The 21,636-nt window shown below is 38.8% G+C and overlaps 2 protein-coding genes across 4 annotated transcripts in view; one reads left to right on the top strand and one right to left on the bottom strand.

The window, feature by feature from the left end:
- The first annotated feature begins 31 nt into the window (after window positions 1–31).
- Window positions 32–17,504, top strand: morn5 (MORN repeat containing 5). 2 transcript variants are annotated; one of them, NM_001016143.2, is given in 6 exon segments: window positions 151–247; window positions 2,499–2,646; window positions 4,029–4,140; window positions 8,530–8,661; window positions 16,343–16,893; window positions 17,176–17,504. In NM_001016143.2, coding segments are annotated over 5 exon segments (537 nt in total). In that variant the 5' UTR covers window positions 151–200; the 3' UTR covers window positions 16,441–16,893; window positions 17,176–17,504.
- Window positions 17,505–21,242: 3,738 nt separating this feature from the next.
- Window positions 21,243–21,636, bottom strand: part of lhx6 (LIM homeobox 6) — a 63,024-nt gene continuing 62,630 nt past the window's right edge. For both annotated transcript variants that reach the window (XM_002941138.5, XM_031890650.1), the window contains one exon: window positions 21,243–21,329. In XM_002941138.5, coding sequence (XP_002941184.1) covers window positions 21,309–21,329 — 21 coding nt within the window. In that variant the 3' untranslated portion in view covers window positions 21,243–21,308. The remainder of the gene's footprint in view (window positions 21,330–21,636) is intronic.

Here is a 21,636-nt window from a genome sequence, read left to right as displayed (position 1 = left end):
CCTAGGGTTTTTTTTGTTTTTTTTTTTCTTGCTTGAATTTACGCTAAATGCCCACACTTAAATTAAATGCCAATCGTCCCAATGATATTACAGAGCAACATTAACCAGGGCTTACTAAATTCCAACCCATCAGAACGATAGTCTGTCATGTGACTTCTGGTTGCTGCGGCGACGCGTTTCAGTTGTCATGGTGATAGAACATGGAGTACACGGGTAGTGAGTATAAGGGAGAGCGATTGCATGGAAGGTAATTGAGATTTGTTTGCTGGTGTTGAAGGAATGTTATACATCGAATGTGCTGCCTACTCAGCCCAACCATAGTAGGACCCTTGTCGACCACATTTAGTTACATTTCTGTAAGGTTAGATTAGCAGTTTATGGCAGTATGTAGGAGCTCAGAAACTTTTCAACAATGATTTAGAATATCTAAAAGTAAAAAGAAAGGCGTGATTATGTATAAGTTAATGGGGACATGTGACCCCTTGGGCATAAAGCAATTTTAAGGGCATCTTCACCTCCATTTCTTATGCAGTGAAATTAAACGTAATTCAAAACAACTTTCCAATATATGTGAATTCAAATTTTCCTATCTGTTTACAGATATTTGAAAATGTAATTGCTGCAAAAATAATGTAATTGCTGTGAAAAACAATATTTGGCTGTTCTGTTTGTTGTGGATCTTGAAGTGTAGCAGAAGCATGAAAGACTTTATGGGAATTATGGAGTCTTGGCTGAAGGAAATCTGGCTTTTATACATTGTTTCAAGTAGGGTGCCACCGGGGGGCAGACAGCAGCTCCGTCATGGACCTGGTCAAACTGGGCATGAACTGGCCAAAAAGGTGGCCACACACGTGGCGATTTGCGATCTTTCGTGCGACCATCGGTTAAAAATCTTTTAACCTGGCCCAGGGTCGGACTGGGCCGCCGGGACACCGGGAAAAATCCCGGTGGGCCCTGGCGGTCCAGATGCGACCCTTTGCCGGCGCTCCCCCTCCCGAACGCTCCTCCCCCGACGCGTCAAATTTATGCGCTCGGGAAAGGACGTCAGGTGGGGGCCCTGCGAGGGGGGTTAGGGGGTCCCTACGGGGGGGGGGGTGAGAGGACGCGCCTGCAGGGCCCCTGGGTCGGGAGCCCCGGTGGGCCCTTCACACCCCAGTCCGACCCTGACCTGGCTGATCGGCGAGCCGATATTAGCAGCCTCCTGCGATATCGGTCGACTCGCCGACTTGCCATACACGCACCGAATATCATACAAAACGAGGTTTCATACGATATTATTGGTGCGTGTATGGCCAGCTTAAGAGACAAAGTTTAGATTGGTCTGTAGTATGCAATGGTGGCGGTTGCTTGTGATCACTAGGAGTGCAGAAAGTGACTAATTCTGCTTTTTAAGGAGAAGGAAAGGTAAAATCACTGGGGGGGGTGCCAAAATGTTAGGCACCCCCAGTGATTGTAAATGCTTACCTTATACCCTGGACTAGTGCCCCTGTTAGGAGAAAACTGCATCAGCCCAGGTTACTTTGCATGTATGGACTGTAATATTTTTAAGAAGGAACAGAAGTAAGGATAGGCAGATGAGGCAGGAGCGCTGGATGCTCATGACTCAAGAAGCAGTTTACAATACAGGTATAGGATCCATTATCCAGAAACCTATTATCCAGAAAGCTCTGAGGCTATCTCTCATAAACTTAATTTTAATCAAATAATTTACATTTTTAAAATTGATTTCTGTAATACTTAAAGAATGTTAGCCGGGGTACATGCATGCACATTCACACTAGAGTGAAAAAGCAGGTTTTCTGTTTCTAAGTTTGGCTTTCACTCTTTTGTGCACATATGCCTGCCTGGACCATAGCGAGAAGAAAACGGAAGATGGCACTGAGATTTTTCGGCAGAAGAATACCCATGGGCCAGTGCAGAGTTTAGCAAACAGCTAGTGATATCAATAGGATTCTTTGATATCTGTGGTGAATTCCTGCATTCCCTGCACTTCATTTCTCCCTGTTATTCTTGCAGGCCAAATTGTTTTTTACAAGTTTTTTTTTTTATATTTATGATAACATGTTACATTTTATCGATTTGGCTCAGAAACCAAAGCTTTTGTCAGCTTTTGATGAAAACCTGTGGGCCAAAATCTTGCAAATTTGTTTCAAATTCAAAGTCTGTTTCAGATCAGTCCACAAAGGTGTGGCAGGAAAATTTACCACAATGGCAAAACACACAAAACTGTCATCTTTCCCTTCACACATCTTTTCATTAATGAGAAAATGATCAGAATTACATTTTGTAAAAACAAAATTTATTTAAGGAGACCTTTTTTACTGGTGATAAAGGGGGCATTTTTTCTTGCTCTTTCATAAATCTGCCCCACTAGTATTTACAGGTACCATACCTGACATACACCATATCATACCAGTTATTGTAACTTTGTAAATGTTTTTTTGCTGCAGTAAAGTAAATTATGGCACAGGTAACTGAATAGTACCATGATATTTTAGGCTGGAAGGAAAAGGAGAGTACATTCTCCCAACTGAGACTCGTTATGAGGGAGAAATGAAAGATGGCATGTTTCATGGGCAAGGAACACTGTTTTTTCCAAATGGAAGCAAATATGTTGCCCTCTGGGACCATGGTATTGCTCTACAGGTAACCACTTTTAATGTTCTTAATGTTTTAATGTGTCACCTTCAACACATATTCTGACTTTATTATTACAGTTTAGCTTATTACATGAATTGCGGGGAAAAAGCAAGCCACCATTTATTATTTTAATGTTGTTGCAGTTGATCAAAAAAAGTTGACAATATGTTGGTTTATAAGGTACATGTAAAATGATTTAGATGCACTTGATGTTTCTTCTTACCTGCATTCAGTAGCCCATGGAACCCAGTGCTGTGGGTACAGACTTCCCTTCCCGTGAAGTGGAAAGTATAAAGGAGCCACTGCACAGGAATCAATGACTGTAAGAGCCCTAGAAATGTAAAGCTGTAGAAAAAACTAAATTCATTTGTATTGATCAGTATTGTAGTTTAATGCATTTAATAAATGTATTACTTATAGCAAAACTGTACCCATGAACAGTGCAGATCTCTATAAAAATATATTGCAAAACCCGTCTTCATCTAAATAAATCACTTTCATAAAAATATACTTATTTAGTTGTTGTGCCATTCAGTACTCCTAAATAGAAAATTGCCATTTTAAGTAGTAAGGGCCGCCCCCTATGATCATACATTGCACGGTACACAAAAACTAACCTGTTGGGTCGATCAGCCAATTAATGGACAAAGGTTTGTCTTATACTCCCACACTACTTTTTGTTAGAGCTGCGTTATTTCCTGTCCAGTGATCTTTGAGGGAGCACACAACCCATCGCAAAAGATGTAAAATGGCAATATTTACTGACATAGTTATTACGGCGTGGTGGGAAAAGTCGTGGACTTTTTGTTAAATGACTGCCATTTGTGGTTTTATGAAAAATAAAAATGAGAAATATTCAACATATCAGCATCAACATTCTGCATTTTTGTGGTTTTAGAGTTTTTCGAAACCATGAAAGAACTAATTTCCACTAAAATCGTAAATGTCTAGTTATTTATCAAAAGATCCAAATATAAAGAGAATGAGCGAATGAGAATTCGGAATTAAAACCTTAATTTTTTAATTTTCGTGCTTTTGCAAACCCCCTGAAAACCACTAAAACTACCAATTAAATAAAGATTGATACATATTTGCCTAAGAAAACTCCCATTGATTTTTACATGACCTCAACAGCTTTTCATGTATTTTCACTTAATAAATCATAAACGTTTTCATGTATTTAGTATAATCCAAGGTTTTTAGTGCTTATAAAACACCATTTATAAAAATGGAAAATATATGAACACTAGTAAATGGGCCCCTTAGTTCAGAAAAAGCTATAACACAGCAGGTTCCTCATCTCTGGTTCATGCAGTAATGTTTTTAAAATAACTTTTGTTTACTTATATTTACTTTGCTAAATTAGCAATTATATTTACTTTGTACAGGGGAAATACACATTCGCAGATGGACTTGAGTATGATAAAGAGGACTGGAGATACTGTGATCAGTATGACAGGAGATTTTATACTGAAATATGTGATGGTCTGAAACCTGCAGGTATGAGGTTGGATATCTTTACCAGAAAAGTGTATTGAACCTCTCCTATAATGCAATTTAGACAGGAAGTGAGTAGATCAAAACAGCTCGGCAGTGTCCAGAAACAGCTTCATTAATTCATTTTTCTAGGTTCTACCTATAATTCATATGGGAGATGGGAGCTGTTGTCAGGGGAAATTCCTTAAAATAGCTTCTAGGGTGTTATAAATGAACTAATTCTATTTAAAGGAACAGTAACACCAAAAAATTAAAGTGTATAAAAATAATTACTATATTATGTACTGTTGCCCTGTTCTGGTACAGCTAATGCATTTTCCTCAGAAAGACTACTATAGTTTATATAAACAAAGCTGCTGTGTAGCCATAGGGGCAGCCATTCAAAGGAGAAAAGGCACAGGCACATAGCAGATAACAGATAAAGCCCCATTATATTCTACAGAGCTTATCTGTTATCTGCTATGTAACCTGTGCCTTTTCTCATTTTTTCCAGGTTAAATGGCTGCCCCCATGGCTACACAGCATCTTATTTATATAAGCTATAGTACTGTTACTTTAGCAAATACACAACTTTACCTGTGCAGGGTAACAATACATTATATTTTAAATACTTTAATACACTTTATTTTTTGGCGTTACTGTTCCTTTAACTTTTCAGTTAGTCTTCATTATTTATTTTGTATGTTTTTTTTAATTCATTCTGCATTACTTATTTGTCTGCAACTGAAAATCTGCTTGTTGAGGCTACTGATCTAAAACATTAAAAAACAGTCTGATTTTATTGTTATTTTTATATTGCTTATCTTACTTTTAGGACAATTGACAGCTGTTCTTCATTTGTTTTTTTTTTTGTTTTTTAATGATTTACTTTTTATTTTGAAGCTCTCAAAACTGCAGTTTAAAGTTTTATCTGGCTGCTAGCAAACAGACAGCAGTTTTAAAATCAAGACAGAAAGATTAATGGTAGAGGATCTGAAAAGGAAAACAAGCACTAAATTATAGGAGTAACAATAATATAATAATAATATTAAAGCCTAACAATCAATCTGTTTGTAGGTTTTCAGGGCTTGTGACCCAGACTACCATAAAACATTTTCAGCTGCAGGCTAGAAACATTATTAATAATAAAAAAATAATAATAATAAAAGAAACACTAAAAAACCTGAGACTAGAAAGACAAAATGTAACTTAGAATAGGTTTACCTGTAACATACTAAAATATAATTTCTTTAATTCTCACACAATTAGGTTACACTGGTAATGTGGATTAAATGATGATACTATACAACCATATATTATCAGCAATGTTTTTTTCAGTAAAATTGTAATCACTCCATTACTCCATTGTAATTACGCCCATCTCCAATCCCGCTTCAAGGTCAGCCTCTTCTTTACTGCCCTTTATGTCCCCACCCAACTAATCAAATTTTCAACGTATGCCTGCTTCCACCCTAACCCATATGTCATGTTATTGTCCAGCCCCTTATGGTCCTCCATTATGGATGTGGCCAGAATGTTTCTTTAAGAATGGTGGCGACCATATTTATATTTATTTATGTCAGAATGCAAGCATTTTCCAACTAGAACATAGTGTCTTTTAGACCCACACACAGGGTCATGTCTGGCCAGTACCAGCCGTGTTGCCATCATTAGAAATATTGGCAACTAATCTATACATAACCAAACAAATTAATGTCACAGTGAAGTTTTACATTGCTGATATACTGAATTTGCAATAGAAGCAGTTTTAAAACCCCCCTGTAGGCAATTCAAGATGTGTCTCCTGGAAATTTTCTACTCCATTGTTGACATTTCTCTGCTCTGTTCTAGAACTCAGCAGGAAACTGTCTGACTTCTGTATGATTGGAGATCTGTGTCTATTTAGAAATTACATACATTTACATACACTTGTTTGGTGTTTCTGTTTGAGAGTGTGTCTGTTTGAGACTCTGATGTGTGATATAAAGGTACAGTCTAGCCAAGAATATTTTATTAACCAAAAACATTGTAATAGTGTAAATTAATAGCATATTTATAAAGTTGTATGCCAGTTTAATATAAAACTATAAGGAACATTATTTTACACCATTTTTGACCTGATGTAACCCATTGAAGGAAATGGGATGGCACTCAAAGGACAAGGAAACCCTTATTTACCTGGGGGGAGGGGTAGTTCCCAAATATTAGGCACCCTCCTAGTGAATAAAATTGCTACTTTTTTCTGGGCCAGTGACGAGGCTAGGGAACCCTTTAAAGAAGTACCAAGCTGCCATCTTACCTCTCTTCCAGCTGCCTCCTGCAAAGAGTTAGGGTTGTGCATGCACAGAAGTGTAAAATGGGAAAATACTACAATAGAAGTTAGTGTTGGAGAGGGACACCAGGAAGTCACTGGTAAGATAGTGGAGTGGAGCTTCATAGAAAGCTTCCTAGACTGGCTTTTTAAAGAAGAAGGAAAGGTCCAAAATGTTAGGCACCCCCAGTAATTGTAATCACTTACCTGATACAGAAAAACGCACTGGCCCGGGGTACCTGCAGCTAAGCATTACTCTTCCTTCTTCTGCCTTTGTGCCGCTTGTGCATGCACAGTAGAGTGAAAAGACAAACTTAAACAAGATAGTCAGCTTTTTCATTCTACTGCGCAAGCGCTGGCCCTGGGATTTCAACGCTAGATGAGGGAACGGAGTGGATCGCTCACACGAACCAGTGCAGTTTTCTGCTAACAGGAGCACTGGCCTGGGGTATCAGGTAAGCAGTTACAGTCACAGGAGGGTGCCTAACATTTAGCTCCCCCCTATGATTGTAACTTTCCTTCTCATTTAAAAACATTTGATTGGCTGATATATTAGATAGCTTTTAGAAGGGGTTGGATGGCTTTTTAGCAAGTGAGGGAATACAGGGGTAGGGGAGATAGCTCTCAGTACAAGTGAGGGAATACAGGGTTATGGGCAATAGCTCTTCGTACAAGTTGATCCAGGGACTGGTCCAATTGCCATCTTGGAGTCAGGAAGGAATTTTTTTACCCTCTGAGGAAGAGGAGAAGCTAATTCTGAGTTCCTCTTGATCAACCATCAGTTAGGCAGGTTATATATAGGCATTATTGTTGAACTTGATGGATGTATGTCTTTTTTCAACCTAACTTACTATGTTACCATGTTACCATGGTTTGAAAGTGACAGTGTGAATTTTGTTTAAAGCTTTATAAGTATACCACTTAGTGGTATAAGGTTATAAGGTTTGTATAAGGTATAAGTTGACTGGGCTGGTCAACTTGTACCATAACATTGAATGCATATGTATATTTTCTTTATTTGACAAATATTTGATATAGCACTGCAGGGTGTAAATATGTATGCATGTATATTTTTATTTATAGCTCTACATATGTACACAGCACTGTACAGCAGAACAGTAGATTAGTAAAATAAACAGGCCAATACAATAATAAATACGAAGCACAGTTACATTAAAGATGAAGAGCTAAGTGTCCAAGAGACAAAAGGAAAGAGATTCTTGCCCCACAGAACTTACAATCTAAGTGGGTGTGTAACATACAGACATACATAAGAGGATATAAAGTGCTGCAGGTTACAATGGGTGCCAGTTCCCCCAGTTCAGGTGCTATGCGAGTGCTTTATTTCTGAAGAGACCAAGGGAGGATTCTCTGTGTGGGTATTCAGGGATGGCATTTCAAATGTAAGGAGCAGCAATGATGAAAGGATTAAGGGGGGACACAGCAGTAGTAGTGTGGGGATGCAACCAAGCGGTTGCTCAGTGAGGAGCAGGGGAGTTTGTCTGCTCCTCTCTGAGTAGACATTTAGTGAGGTGCAGAGGAATAAAGAATTTATTTTATGGGAAGCCATTATAAGGATTTGTGCAGGGGAGGGGCCTGTACTCTCTTGGATGAGAGGAGATGAATTCTAGCAGAAGTATTTAAAACAGATTGTAGAGGGGAGAGATGTGAGTTAGAGTGTCCATTTAGTTGCAGGTTGCAGCATTCAGACAAGATAGGATGAGAGCATCCATGAGCATCTTGGCTGTTGCTTGTGAATAATATAGTCTTATAAAAATTATTTACAAATTATTTGAGTGAAAATATGTACGTTTGAGAAGAAAGGCCTGCACATTGCTTCGGTTTTCTAAAGTCACGCCAAGTTGCCTGCAGGGGAAACTCTGTGCAACTTTCAAAAACTGAAGCAATGTGTAGGCCTTTCCACTGGCGATTCCTTTTGTGGAAGGGTGGAAGGTTATTTCAGAGCAATTAGCCACCCGCTGTAGAAGAGATCTATCACAGGCGACTAATTCGATCCATGGGACATTAGCCTTAACTAAATAATGGAAATGTATCATTTCATAGGTACGATTTGAAACCTCGATGATAAAATTGTTTTTCAGGTCGCTCCCAGCTTACAGATCTGGATCCTCCACGAAAAATCCCAGACGGTTGTTATGATTGTGGGGATGGATTCTATAACCCACTGACTCGGGTTGTGAATGACTATCAGCACAAATTCTTAAGAAATGCTGGTAAGAATCTTGAGTTATTAAAGGAACTTAAAACAGTAGCTGCAAACACAAGTTTTTTACCTGTAAGTGTTATGGTTTTGCAAGTATTCTTAAAAGCACTAGGGGTAATTACCTACTAGGTAAAACTGTGTCAGTTACACTGGCTATTAAAGCCCATTTATCTGGGTAGTGCCAGAATGTCCTAACACCGCCCCCCCCCCCCCCGTTCCCCAGTGAAATAAACTGCTAAGTGTTTTCTTCTGGTCAGAGAAAATTGCACTGGGCCATGAAACAAATGTTGCACCGGCATTTTTCTTCATTTTTTTCTTTTGTAAAAAAAATATTTACTCTAAATAGGCCGGTTCTCCTTTAAATTATATGTTGTTTCTTTGAGCTTATCCTTAAGGCTTGCTATACACAAAAGAGACATTTTAGATGCTCCCCTCTTGTTCATTTCCCCATTTGTAAAGCTAGTTAGACTTCTTCACGCTAACAAAGTTATACTTTGGACTTGGACTACAGTATGTGGCTTGGGCACTGGTTTTCTCCCACACTCCAAAAAATAGGTGGGCATGTTAATTGGCTCCTGATAAAATTGACCATATTGTGTAAGTTTGATATAGATTTTAGATTGTAAGCTTCACTGGTTGAGAGACTGTAAAGCTCTGGGGTAATATGTACATACCAGAAAATAAAAATAAATATATACTTTTTTTTTTTATTAAAGATAACCTGCATGCTGGTGGTAGTTTTGTATATTCTGTGTGCCATATGCTAGAGACTATGCTCTTGGCGTAAAAGAAAAAAAAGTGTTTTTCTGGTGAACGTGATGCTGTGTTTAATTGTATGCCAATTCTCTTCAATTATTCAACTGAACCTGTTTTTTGCAGCAACCCTTATTACCCCCACCCTTGAAGCTTTTCATCTTAGCTGGAAAAGTCTCTGCTAACAGTCACTGCACCACAGGCAGCACTTACTGTTCTCCAAGGACTGATTCAAGAGCATGTTATATATAACTTGTCAATGCCAAGACAAATTCTCAGTGATAGGAGGCAAGAATTAACCCCACAGCATTCCTTTATTGCAGGAGAAAAGAGTGCTTCCCTTATTGGCCCTTGTGTTAGCACACAGAGGATCTTAGCCATAAAACATGATTTAAGTGGCCCTCAACAACATTACACATAATCAAATTCTTCATGAAATGTAGCCTACATTCCTGCACCCAATAGAAAGTACTTAAGTAACATATATTATAATGGCCAGAGGGTATAACTTGCATGAACTAAGCCTGTAAAAGAAAAGGGTCAGATCAGGCATAATATCTTAAGTCCTATAGTGCCTTAGCAGGCATAATAATAGACTGTGATCTGTTTTAAAATGGAATTACGCTGGTTTAATTTCCTTTTAAAGTATATGACCCTCTTGGCAATATGCTTTTGAATGAACACAGCAGGAGTTTTGAAAGATTTAATATACAACGAGAACCTCAGGTTCCCCCCTTTGCTGATCCACAGCCACACCAGTTTCACAAAAAATTGTATGCCCAGCTTTTCTGGATCAGTTCCTGCCTAAAATGTAATTGGCTAGTTGACCAGTGGGTGGTAGTCACTCATGTGACCAACCTGAACTTTGCAGTGAAGCTTTTCCCTTCCCTCAAGTTAGACTAGAAGCTAAGTGAGAGTTTCATCATCTTCATCATCATCAATGGTACTTATATCTGTATACCATTCCCTCTTCTGCAAATTACTGCAATTAAACCATATTTCCAATTCCTTTTCTTTTTAATTAAAAGGCATTTTTGGAAGAGATGATCTCCCACAGGTGACAAAGAAGTCTGCCATTGGCCTTAAGCATGTATCGCTACATTTAGTTACAGGTTGGGCTGTACTTCCTGAGCTGTTGACCTTGTATAAACTTGGTGGGGTGGGGGAATGGTGACTGCTTTGCCAGGTCATTCTATGCTTGTATCAGATTGCAGCCTAAACTGAAAATGTAATCTGCTAATGCCCATTCTTAAAGAGTGACAGGGCACAGGCAAAAGAGAGAGGGGCCTCAGATCCCTGAAACTTCTCCTTACTTTTCTTATTTGGACTATTGTCTGTGACTTTTAATAGATAAACATCATGGTCTCTTTCTCTATCCAGCATCAGCATCCACCATAGACTTGTTGTGTCTGACACAGTGTGTGCTATATGTGCCATTTCAAATAAGTTGTATTTTTGGCATCAAACATTACAGACAACTCTCAAATCTAAAACACTTTTTTAACACAAGTGTTAGACATCTACAGCAACATGTGCAAAGGTTGTGTTCCCCAGACAGTATTCAGTCCATTTAATGATTGTGTTATATAAATTACCTGTAATAATCTTAACTTCCTAATGTCTCCACTGGGATATCTTGAATTGAAAAAAGGTGTCCAGCTTTGTGCTGAAAACATTGAATAGATAATATCTGATGCAACCTCTCCTGCCTGACACTCTCCTTATTGAATTGCTAGGATAGTTTGTGTTGGCTTTCATCCCAAACTTCTGGTATGTAAAATACAATATCGACAGAGATAAGCAGCATGTGTTCTAAAAACACAGGAACCTGCGATGATTTATAGTATAAAGGGAACACCCAGTCATCTATGTCCTCATATATACTTTAAAGTTCTTGTTACAGGAGTTTGTGATATATCCAGTGCTTGTGGGGTTGTTCATTTTTATCTTAATTTTTAGTATGTTATGGAATGTAAACAGCAACGTTTCAGTTATCAGGAAACCCGTTGTCTAGAAACCTCTAAATTACCGAAAGGCCGTCTCCCATAGACTCGGTTTTAATCAAATAATTAAAATTTTTACAAATTATTTCCTTTTTCTCTGTAATAATAAAACAGTTCATTGGACTTGATCCCAACTTTAATATAATTAATCCTTATTGGAGGTAGAACAATCTTATTGGGTTTAATTCATGTTTAAATTATGTTTTAGTAGACTTAAGATAAGGAAAACTAAATTACAGAAATACCCCTTATCAAAAAGACCCTAAGTCCCAAGCATTCTGGATAACCCAGATGCTCCCATACCTGTAGAAAACATATTAGCTCAAACTAATGATTATATGGTAATTCATACTCAAAAACATAATGAATTCATATTCAAAACCAGATCTGGATTATGTGTCCTCTCATGTATATAACTGGCCAAAAATATGCTGTTTGGTCAGTAATGTAGAATGTTATACAGAATGTTAGAGTCAACTAACTTAAGGGGGGCATATATGGGACAAATCTGTCTGAACTAACAGTTTAGCCTTATACCAACCATCAGATTGTATGTGAGGTTCATGCAGGCTAAAGAGGACTTCAAAGCCCTCTTGTATGTTAAGGCCAGTTAAGGCCAATATGCTGTTGATTTATGTATATCCAGCTTTAGGAGCTCTTTAACAGCTTATGCCTTCAGTACCATCCACTCCTGACACTTAACAGAATGTGACACAGATGCATATGTAAATCTCTGTGTGTCCAAGAGTTATTAGGCATGCAGATAACCATCTTCACTGAGGGTTTACCGCTAAAGCCAAAACCAACCTTGGGAAGTCAGATCATTCAGCCATTATGCTGGGGTCTACCTACAAAAGGGTCCTGGAACATGTGGGGACAGTAAGCAGCTACATGAACTGGTCTTCCTGATCTGCATTCTCAACTTGTTATTTGACTTATTTTGAGTTACTTATTTGAGTTATTTTAGTACACTCTGATTTCTTGTTTGTTGGATGTTGCCATCACATTAGCGAGTGGATAATTTATTCAGCTAATGGTCACACTGTGTAAATATTTTTTTATTTTATCAATTATAATGATTTTATTGAATATTTAATTCAGTGCCGTCGACACATAAATTAAACTTTTTATTGCACTTGAATTATAGGATCAGGAGGATGAATAAATGCCACAGATTAGTGGTAGTATATTTTTGAGCCCCCCCACCAACACAGCTGTTTTGCGCCAACCCCTTCCTATGCTGCGCACTCCCACATTATTATAGGCATTTGTTTGTTCTTGCATTTTCCTGCAGCTCAGCAGTTCTCTCTGTCCTTTAGATCTGCCTTGTTCTTGTTTATTTTTTTAGCAATACAGAAATAGTAACTGCTCACCCGTTATAGCACTACATATTAGAGAGAATTAAGGAGTGGGGGTGCACTAAGGTCGCCTTAAATGTAGTTGAAAAAGTAAAAAAAAAAAAGAAATCTCTCTGTTGCTCGTAACCATTTTAAGAAGTATATTATCTATATATTTAAAATGTAACTTTTGTTTCATTCAATTAAAATATTATTGCTATTTTATATATAAACGAACGCAAAATCTAACTAGCCAAAAATCCCCCTAAGGCACCCAAACCAGTATTTACACGAGTGACACTCCGACACAGCATACTGTGTCCATCATCATACTGGGGATTAGAAGAAGGAACCACTTATAGACTGTGGAGAGAGACTATCATGGTCAGTAGTAAGAGTTAATCTAATGGTACACAGTTCCTAGCATGTCCTGTCGCCTTCTGGGGACAACAGACATTTAATATCTTTCTGAATGCTGCAAGAAATTAAGTGGCTCAAACTTAAATACACCCACATGTAACTGAATTTGCCCCCCTATTTTAGTAGCAAACCATAAATCATGAATATGGAGGTTTTTAGTCTGGTTTAAAGATTCGTCATTTTGTCTCACTATGTACTTGTGTATAGTTGTGATCGCTAGGGTTGCTAGGGTCCAAATTAACCTAGAAACCAGTCAGGGATGCAGAGGAGAAACTGGAATATGAATAGGACTGGGTCTGAATAGAAAGATAAGTAATAAAAAGTGACAATAACAATGAAAATGTAGCCTCACAGAGCAATAGTTCTTCTGCTGCCGGGGTCAGTGAGCAAAGAGTGAGAAGTGGAAAACAAATAATTTAAAAACAATAAAAAATTAAGACCAAATGAAAACTTGCTAATAATTGGTTATTTTATAACATACTAAAAGTTAACTTAAATGTGAACCATCCCCCCCCCCCCAGTCATTTTGCAATGGTCACAAGGGCTGTAGAGAGGAGGTGCGAAATGAGGTGGGAGGTATGTGGCAGGGGAGTTTGCAATAGGGGTGGTGAGCCTTTGAGGTAGTGGCCGGGGGGAACTTGGACCTTCCAGTCCAATAATAGTGCAAAGTGAATTAAATGCTAATTTTAATAGTTCAAATTGAGTGCCACAAGTGACTCAAATGAACACAAATGTGGGGGAAACTTGCATCTAATTAATGAAAATACAACTCTGCAGTCTGACATTGTGTGAAAAAACATGGCATACTGAGTATGCTACCTATGTGCACTGTATCTGGTAAATGTGCCTTATTGACTATAAGAGTATCTAGTATTTATTCAAAAACGTAAAATATCTCCCATTGCGTTGCAAGAAATACAAAAGGGCACAAGGCCATAAAGGAACGGAAGAGTAAAACAAAGTGCTGCAGGCAGAAAAAAATGAGGAAGGGGTCTGCAATGATAGGGAACCCATCCAGAAAGGAGCAGGAAGGGCAGGAAAAAGCAGGAAAATACCAAGGCTGCAGGCCAGCCCACTAAAGCAGATGGTAGGAAACATTCAGGAAGTCTTCAGTAGCAGTGTCTTACAGGCAGCTTCGCAATAGTTGGGCTCTGATCTGGGAGTGTCATTTGAGAATGTTCTCTGCTGCAGAGTTCAAATGTTATTTGTTTTCACAGAAATGTCTAATTGGTAGATGGTGTCATATGTCATGGTGAAGACATTTATGCATCTCCACTAAAAAAATATTTATTTTTTTTTGCTCCAGCTGATACAGGTTAAATAAATGAGTGTTAGTATATGATGAATCTGTTTGACGTCCCTGGGCACTTATACCAATAATATAAATTATCTTCTAAAACACCATTGACTCCTGTCTTGGGACAATAAAAGCAAAGGACAACATGAAGGAGCCATTGGGGTAGAAGTTTCTCACTCTTTGGGCAAAACAACCCCAATCATTTGCAGTGCAGTCTTTGTTCATCAGACATATTGGCAACATTCCTACAGTAAGCCATTCTGGGGTGCAAGCTACTTCACGTTATGTGCACAAAGTAATGATACTTATGTTAGGCTTTTATTTGTACTTTTTGATGTTCTACTGGAAGATTTAGTCTTATTTTAAATTGGTTTTGACTTATGTACCTCGCTATACCCTTACTTATCACCTGCTACTCTCCTCTGCCAATGCAATGATACCCTTACTATTAAACATGTCAACAGACACATTCCCCTTTAGTTTGTAGTGATAGATACCATAGAACATTATTATAGGCATTTGTCTGTACTGAATTCTCCATGGCTAATAGGAAATCCATAATAGTCTTTCTGTGCTTTCTAGGATAAATTTTCCCACCTTGCTTAAGTTGGTCATAACTGTGTATAATGCCAGCCAATGGGACTGCCCGACCAATATCTGGCCAAATATCAGAAAGATACTGATCAGACAGGTTAGATTTTGCTGCTGGATTGAGGACCACATTTGAGTACTGATGTGGTGCTTGACCCGGTGGCCTGCATACCAGCAAGTATGACCTGTTTGTTAGCCCCGAAAGCCTAATGATTTGACCAGCTCAATATTGGCTACCTGAAGGTGGACATATTGGGGAAACATCACTTATTTAGGGACCTCACCAAAGGAGCAGATATTTACATGTATGGCCAGTTTTAAGCCCTTCTTTACCTTGCTTCATTGTGAAGTTGTGGGTTCTAAAGTCCCTTTACTTTTTTGTACTGTACAGATTCTCTGGAAAGCAAAGGGACTTTTCCCTTTAAGCATGCAATGTAACATGTATATCTTTGTGTAGCATTTCCATCATTTTGAGATTTGATTTGCATACAGAAACTACTATGATAGAATCAAGGGCCACTTTGGAGCAGGGCTGACACAGTTAACTTAGTATTCTGCAGATGGCTGCTTTTGGACATATAGTAAATGCTGGCCTGCATCTGCAGGCTCTAATCATATCTTAAGATGTAATTGCATCTCAAACATTGTTTCCGCTTGCTTATCTAGGCTCGACGCGGCGTTGTGGGGAGCAGAGTCAGAAGTGAGCTCTAGAGCAGCTGCACCAAAGCCCTCACATATTTGTGATTCAAATTGGTGGCTGCACAGCCAGGTAGTGTGAAAAGGGTAGTCAAGTGGCTGTTAAGACCATTGCTGAGCATTATTAACAATGGTGGAGAGCTCTAAAGCTTGTTCAATGTAATAAGCCCAGTTTGTCTTTTTGCGTGGGTTACCGCTGAAGAGGTTGCAGCTGCACAGTTTCAAATAGCCTTACAACGACAGTAATTACAAAGCAATTGCTTGTTTGCATTCGGAATGGCGTATATGCAGTGTAACTCTTTAGGTCCTGACATAAAAATATACAATGTTCCCTTTAAGCCATCGCTATAGCAGATAAGTTTGCTTCCAGATGTACCACGTAGTGAAATCATTTAGATCGGTTTCTAATCTGAAAAATAGGGTAAATGCTTTGCAACTTTTGTCGTCTGAAAAATAGATATAACTCCTCCATATTCAGCTCTGGATATGGCAGAATATACTGAATTTACTCTGTTAAATTATTTTTTATAAAAAGTGTACTTGATCTGAAGGCTATTGGTAGCTTTACAAACGTGTCTATTTTTTTTGTCCTAGATGATGATGAACATGAATGGATTATACAGAAATGTCGGAAAGGATGGGATGAAACTACAGGATACAGACCAAAACAATCACAGTCTACCAAAACGTAGTAGAAGACCAAAATATGTTAAATCCATATATTTCAGTGACAGTCATTCAAATAGTACCTAGAAATAAACAATACTATAAAAAGGTTTATGCATTTTTATCTAGATTTATAGGGACTGCTTACACCATATTTGAATAGTTTATAAAAGGGGTCATTTATGAGTGCAAGCTCAACTGGGTAAATTTCCCTGCAGTCAGTTGTGTGTAAAACCCCATGTGGCAAAATATGCTTTTTGCACCATAATTTTGCACAATGGGAGAAATAATGGCAATTGCACTCAGCATCACTTGCATCCTAAATGACCCCTATAATATTTTGTTTGGGTGACTATTACAAGGTATAAATCCTATGACCTAAAAAGATACTCACCTAATGGGCAAATTACAACTTTTTGGTTGTTTGGTGTAAAAGTAAAAAGTTTTTGAACCTCCAGAAGCTCCCCTATCAGTCATTACCAGGGGCGGGCCAAGCGGACCGGGCGCCCTAGGCAACCCGGTCAGCCAACTCCACCCACCTCCCCGCCCCTCCGAACGGCGCATGCGCGCCAAAGCACAGGAGGAGGTGCAGGGGGGGGCGGTGCGATTAGATTGCTCATTGCCTCCTCCGCTAATGACAAGCGGCGGAGGCAATGACAAAGTAGCACTAGGGGTAGACAGGAGAGGCTCCTGCCTGGCGCCCCTCAATCGTTGCGCCCTAGGCAGCTGCCTCTTCTGCCTACCCCTAGTTCCGGCCCTGGTCATTACTATGGTAACCGGCCGCTCTTCTGACTGCAGAAGTGTATAGCATTGGTAGCAGGCAGATATATATTTTTCAATAAGTGAAAAAAATCTTTTAATTCAGGTCAATTTTATTTAGTACACAAATCGGACATTTACATTGCACAACATTTAAAGAATATTTAACAAAACAGACATATGCTTTTAAAAAGTGCCAACACGTTTTCTTTTCTTTTTTTTTTTTATAAATAAATAATACATTTGGGGTATTCTTCATTTTACTTACATTGATGCTAAGAAAGAGATGTTTAACAGCAACTCACAAGAATAAATTTGATCATTTAAGAAAGTCTTGGTGTTTAAACAAGAGGAATTGTTGTAAATAACAGTGTGATGATGAGAACGTTCAGCTTCACCAAATGTGGTTTTCTTTTCTTCATATGACATGAATAGTTCAGGTACCAAGGCAAAATGACTGCATTACTGACACACTATCCACACCACACATACTCCTTGGCTTATGATTACACATACAAAAGTAGAACCAAGCTGAATGTATGAACTTCATTTCATATAGAGATGTGTTACCCACAAACCAACTTTCTTTGTCCTTCCGCACCTTCAGGCACAATTCCACCACCTTCATGCTGAGTTCCTCTGTTATCTTCTTGCAGTCCTGGGCTCCATGTCCAAGCTACAAAAAGCAGACTCAGGTCCCAGTCTTCTGCAAAAAATTCTGTTATGGTCAACAACACATTTATTAAGCCTTTTTACCGTAGGGAATTGCACCTTAAAAAAAAAGATCCGCTTATATAAAGATTTACCATATAATTGGATTTTTTTTAACAGTATGCCAGAACCAGGGAATTCTTAAAAAAACATTTGATTAAACATTTGATTAGCGTTCGGTAACTTTAGCTTCCTGTCGCATTTCATTTAGTGCAAAGTCATGTTTTTAAATGGGGTTTATCATGCATTTACTTCTCACCTACAGGGAAACATCTTTGATATGAAAAAATACACCTGAATTGTAAACAAATGGATCATTCTTTTTTTTTTTTTTGGTTTATTTGCATTCTTCCTCGATCGAACATTTCTTTCCTACTGCAAACAACTAATTTATGCTGTTTGTTAATAGTGTATTGTCAACTGCCCAACTTATGCAGCAGCCAGTTAGAACGGGGGAAATAAGTCAGAAACTGGCAGCATGTGTGTGTTGTTTGTAGTTGGGGAGAAAATAAACACTGTGAAACAGATTGGCTAAACACCCAGCACAGTTTAATGGATATTTGATAATAGTGATGGATGCCTTTTTAAAGGGAAAGGAAAGGGAAAACCTCACTAGAGGGTGCCAAATATTAGGTAACCCCCAGTGATTATAATCGCTTACCTGATACCCTGCGCCGGCACAGGGTAATTCTTTAGGAGCATCGAACAATCTTCCTGCACTTCTTTTCCAGGTAGGCACACATGCACTACAGTGAAAAGCCAAACTTTAGCCACTCCAGTGGCTACTGTGCATGCACGGAGCCACTGGAGCATGAAGAAGTGGAAGAAGATATTGGCTCCGTCATGCTTCAGAAACACCCCTGGCTGTTGCAGTTTTCAGTGATGCCAACCCTGGGTATCAGCTAAGCCATAAGAATAACTGGGAGCACCCCTTAACATTTCCTTCACTTTTCCTCTTCTTTAATATACAACACAGCATGAAGGCATTTGTTATTTTCAGCCAAAAAACCACACTGCTTTTCTAATCAGACTAGGGATGCACCAAATGCAGGATTCAGCCAAAATTCAGCATTTTTCAGCGGGATTGGGATTTGGATTCGGCCAAATCTATGATCCTGTCTGAACTGAATTCTTAAAATCACATTACCTTTTGTCACATAAACACAGAAGTTGAACATTTTTCACTCTTTTACTCTTTAATTCTTTAATTTTACATATGTATATTAGGATTCGGATTTGTTTTGGTATTCGGGCAATTCCTTTATGATTCTCACTTGGTGCAGCCCTAATTCAGACAATGTTCTCTGGGTGACTAGGGAGGCAAATGATGGCCTTACATGGGCCAACAGCAGCAGTCAGATGCTTACTGGCCCATGTATGGGGCCCATGGACCGACCTGCAGTTTCATGAATTATTGAATACATATTAATGAAAGATATACATCCAGAAAGAATACAAAATATGAGAACAAATGTTGTATAAATGCATATTTTTAGCAAAATAAAAGTGTGTCTAAAAAATGTGCAGTGCTGTAAGTTAAGAAATGGCTTACTTAACTGTGAACAGTGTCGGGCCCAGGGATGGGGGCACCCAAGGCAAGCACCCCCTATTCCCACCCACTCCTCTCTTGTTTGCTTCTCTTCTCCTTCCTACACAACACATGCAAAGCCTTGCTCGCCACCCCCCCATGTGCACCAAATCATGAATGCAGAATTCATACTTCTAATAGCCAAAACTAGGGAATGGCAGGCAAAAGAGGTGCATGCCCCGCACCCCCCAATATTGCACCCTAGGGACTTGCCTCTTCTGCCTACCCCTATTTCCAGAAAATAGGGGTAAAAATCCTTCTGGTAAGCATGACTGCATCTGTTTCCTTCCAGTAACAAAAAAAAATGTTCTGTTGTTTTTATGGTTTGGATTCTAGATTTAGATTTGGAATTCGAAAATTAAAGCTGGGTACACATAGGCAAAGCTGAAATATCAATTTTTAAAATGGAGTTTTGGTTCTTGTAATGCAGAGGGCAGCATTGGAAAGGCCGCCTCAGGGCAGCCAAGGGGCCAGGAACACCCCTGGGCAAAGTCATTGATATAAACTTACTCAGAGTACTTCTTTCTCTGAGCACTTTTGCAATTTACATTCATTTTTAATTAACTTAATACTGTGACTGTAAAAGACTGCCAGAACCCTGGTGTTAACAGTCTAAAACTGCAACTTGGTATTCACTAAAAACAGAAAATGAATATAAATTGCAAAAGAGATTATTTAATTAAAGGCAGAAAGATGGTTTTAATTATTTATTATTTCTTGCCCCTTGCTGTAGCATTTTGAAGTTGATCACTTTTGGGTTGATCACTGCTCAGCTAAGGTAGCATGTCCTGACCAGTTAAGTGTCACTTATCCTGTCTGACATGTATTTCAAGGAAGTTTGCCTGCTTTGCATTGGACGTGTGTACAATATACATAGTGGCATAACTAAAAGCTACCGGGCCATATGGCATTATACCCTCAAAACTATGTATTTTGTATTATTTTATCAGTTAAGAGCCCATGGGGCTCTTTACACTCCCTGGTGGCAGTTGCAGGTTCTGCCTCCACTATTATTGCTTCTCTGGCCCTTTTATTTGTGTGGCTGAGGCATTTTATGACATTAAAGTGTAGGCCTATGACATGTTAGACAGTCCTAGAGCTGCAATTATTTAACAGATGGAATGCAAAAGATTATCTGTCCATGGTAGTCATTTTTCCATTTTGTTGTGATCTGATTTTGTAGGTATGTATGTGATTTTGCATCAGTAACTACTACTATTTCTGGTTTTGCCATTTTATATGTGAAATTATAGAGAATATGTTAGAAAATCAACATGTAAGAGTAGTCCAACGGAAAACAGTAGGCTTGCAAGTAAAGCATATAATAACGAGAGCAGGCATACTGATCATTTTAAGGATAATACAGATTATTTTCCAGGGCCACAATGCTTTGTGTATTGCAACCGCATTTACTGTACCAGAATGTCCATTTAACACCATATAACATACTTCTTATTACACCACAATACAGCAAATTATGTGTAAATCCAATGGGTACCAATGGGAAAAAAGAGTGCCTTTTCAGTCTTCTTTGTTGTCTTTGTTGTTAGCTCACCTTCCCAGACTTCAGAGAATTTAGCATTTTGCCTTCAGGTAAAAAAAATGAATGGAGCGACGGGTTCCTGTGCTATGCGGCTGTTCCATATCTGAGGCATTTCAGAGATTCAACTGCTGTTCTGCTGACGGAAACTCAGTGCCCGAGTCACAAAGTGCCGTTCCCCTGAACTAAACCAGGACAGGTGATGGTGTTCTGCATTGCTGAGCTGGAGTCCTGTCATCCATTGCAGTCACAGTACAGAGCATAACGTTGGGGTGGATGGAACAATAGCTTGTTGGTTAGTACTGAAAAAGAATGACCTGCAAAGAAAAAGGAGTGAGTATTATTATTATTAATATTATTATTATACCCCTTAGCACATGTGCCTAAAAGGTTTGTAAATGACCCCTAAAGGCTAATAGATGGCTGCAACAATGCAGGATGCAAAGTGCAAAAAAGGCCACCATTGTATTTGGGTTATTCATTGCTCTATTAGTGAGGGGTGGGCAGGGGGAGGTGCATAGGTTCTCCCCCTACTGCATGCCATTTAGAGGTTTAAGGTAGGAAGCAGCAGGAGTTGCAGCTCACGTTGGGGCCCAGTCCTAAATGCCTAATCACAAATTGGGT

The sequence above is a fragment of the Xenopus tropicalis genome, chromosome 8 (assembly GCF_000004195.4).
Source record: "Xenopus tropicalis strain Nigerian chromosome 8, UCB_Xtro_10.0, whole genome shotgun sequence".
Lineage (NCBI taxonomy): Eukaryota > Metazoa > Chordata > Amphibia > Anura > Pipidae > Xenopus > Xenopus tropicalis.
Note: the sequence above shows the minus strand (reverse complement) of the source record. Positions and strands in the feature narration are given on the sequence as shown.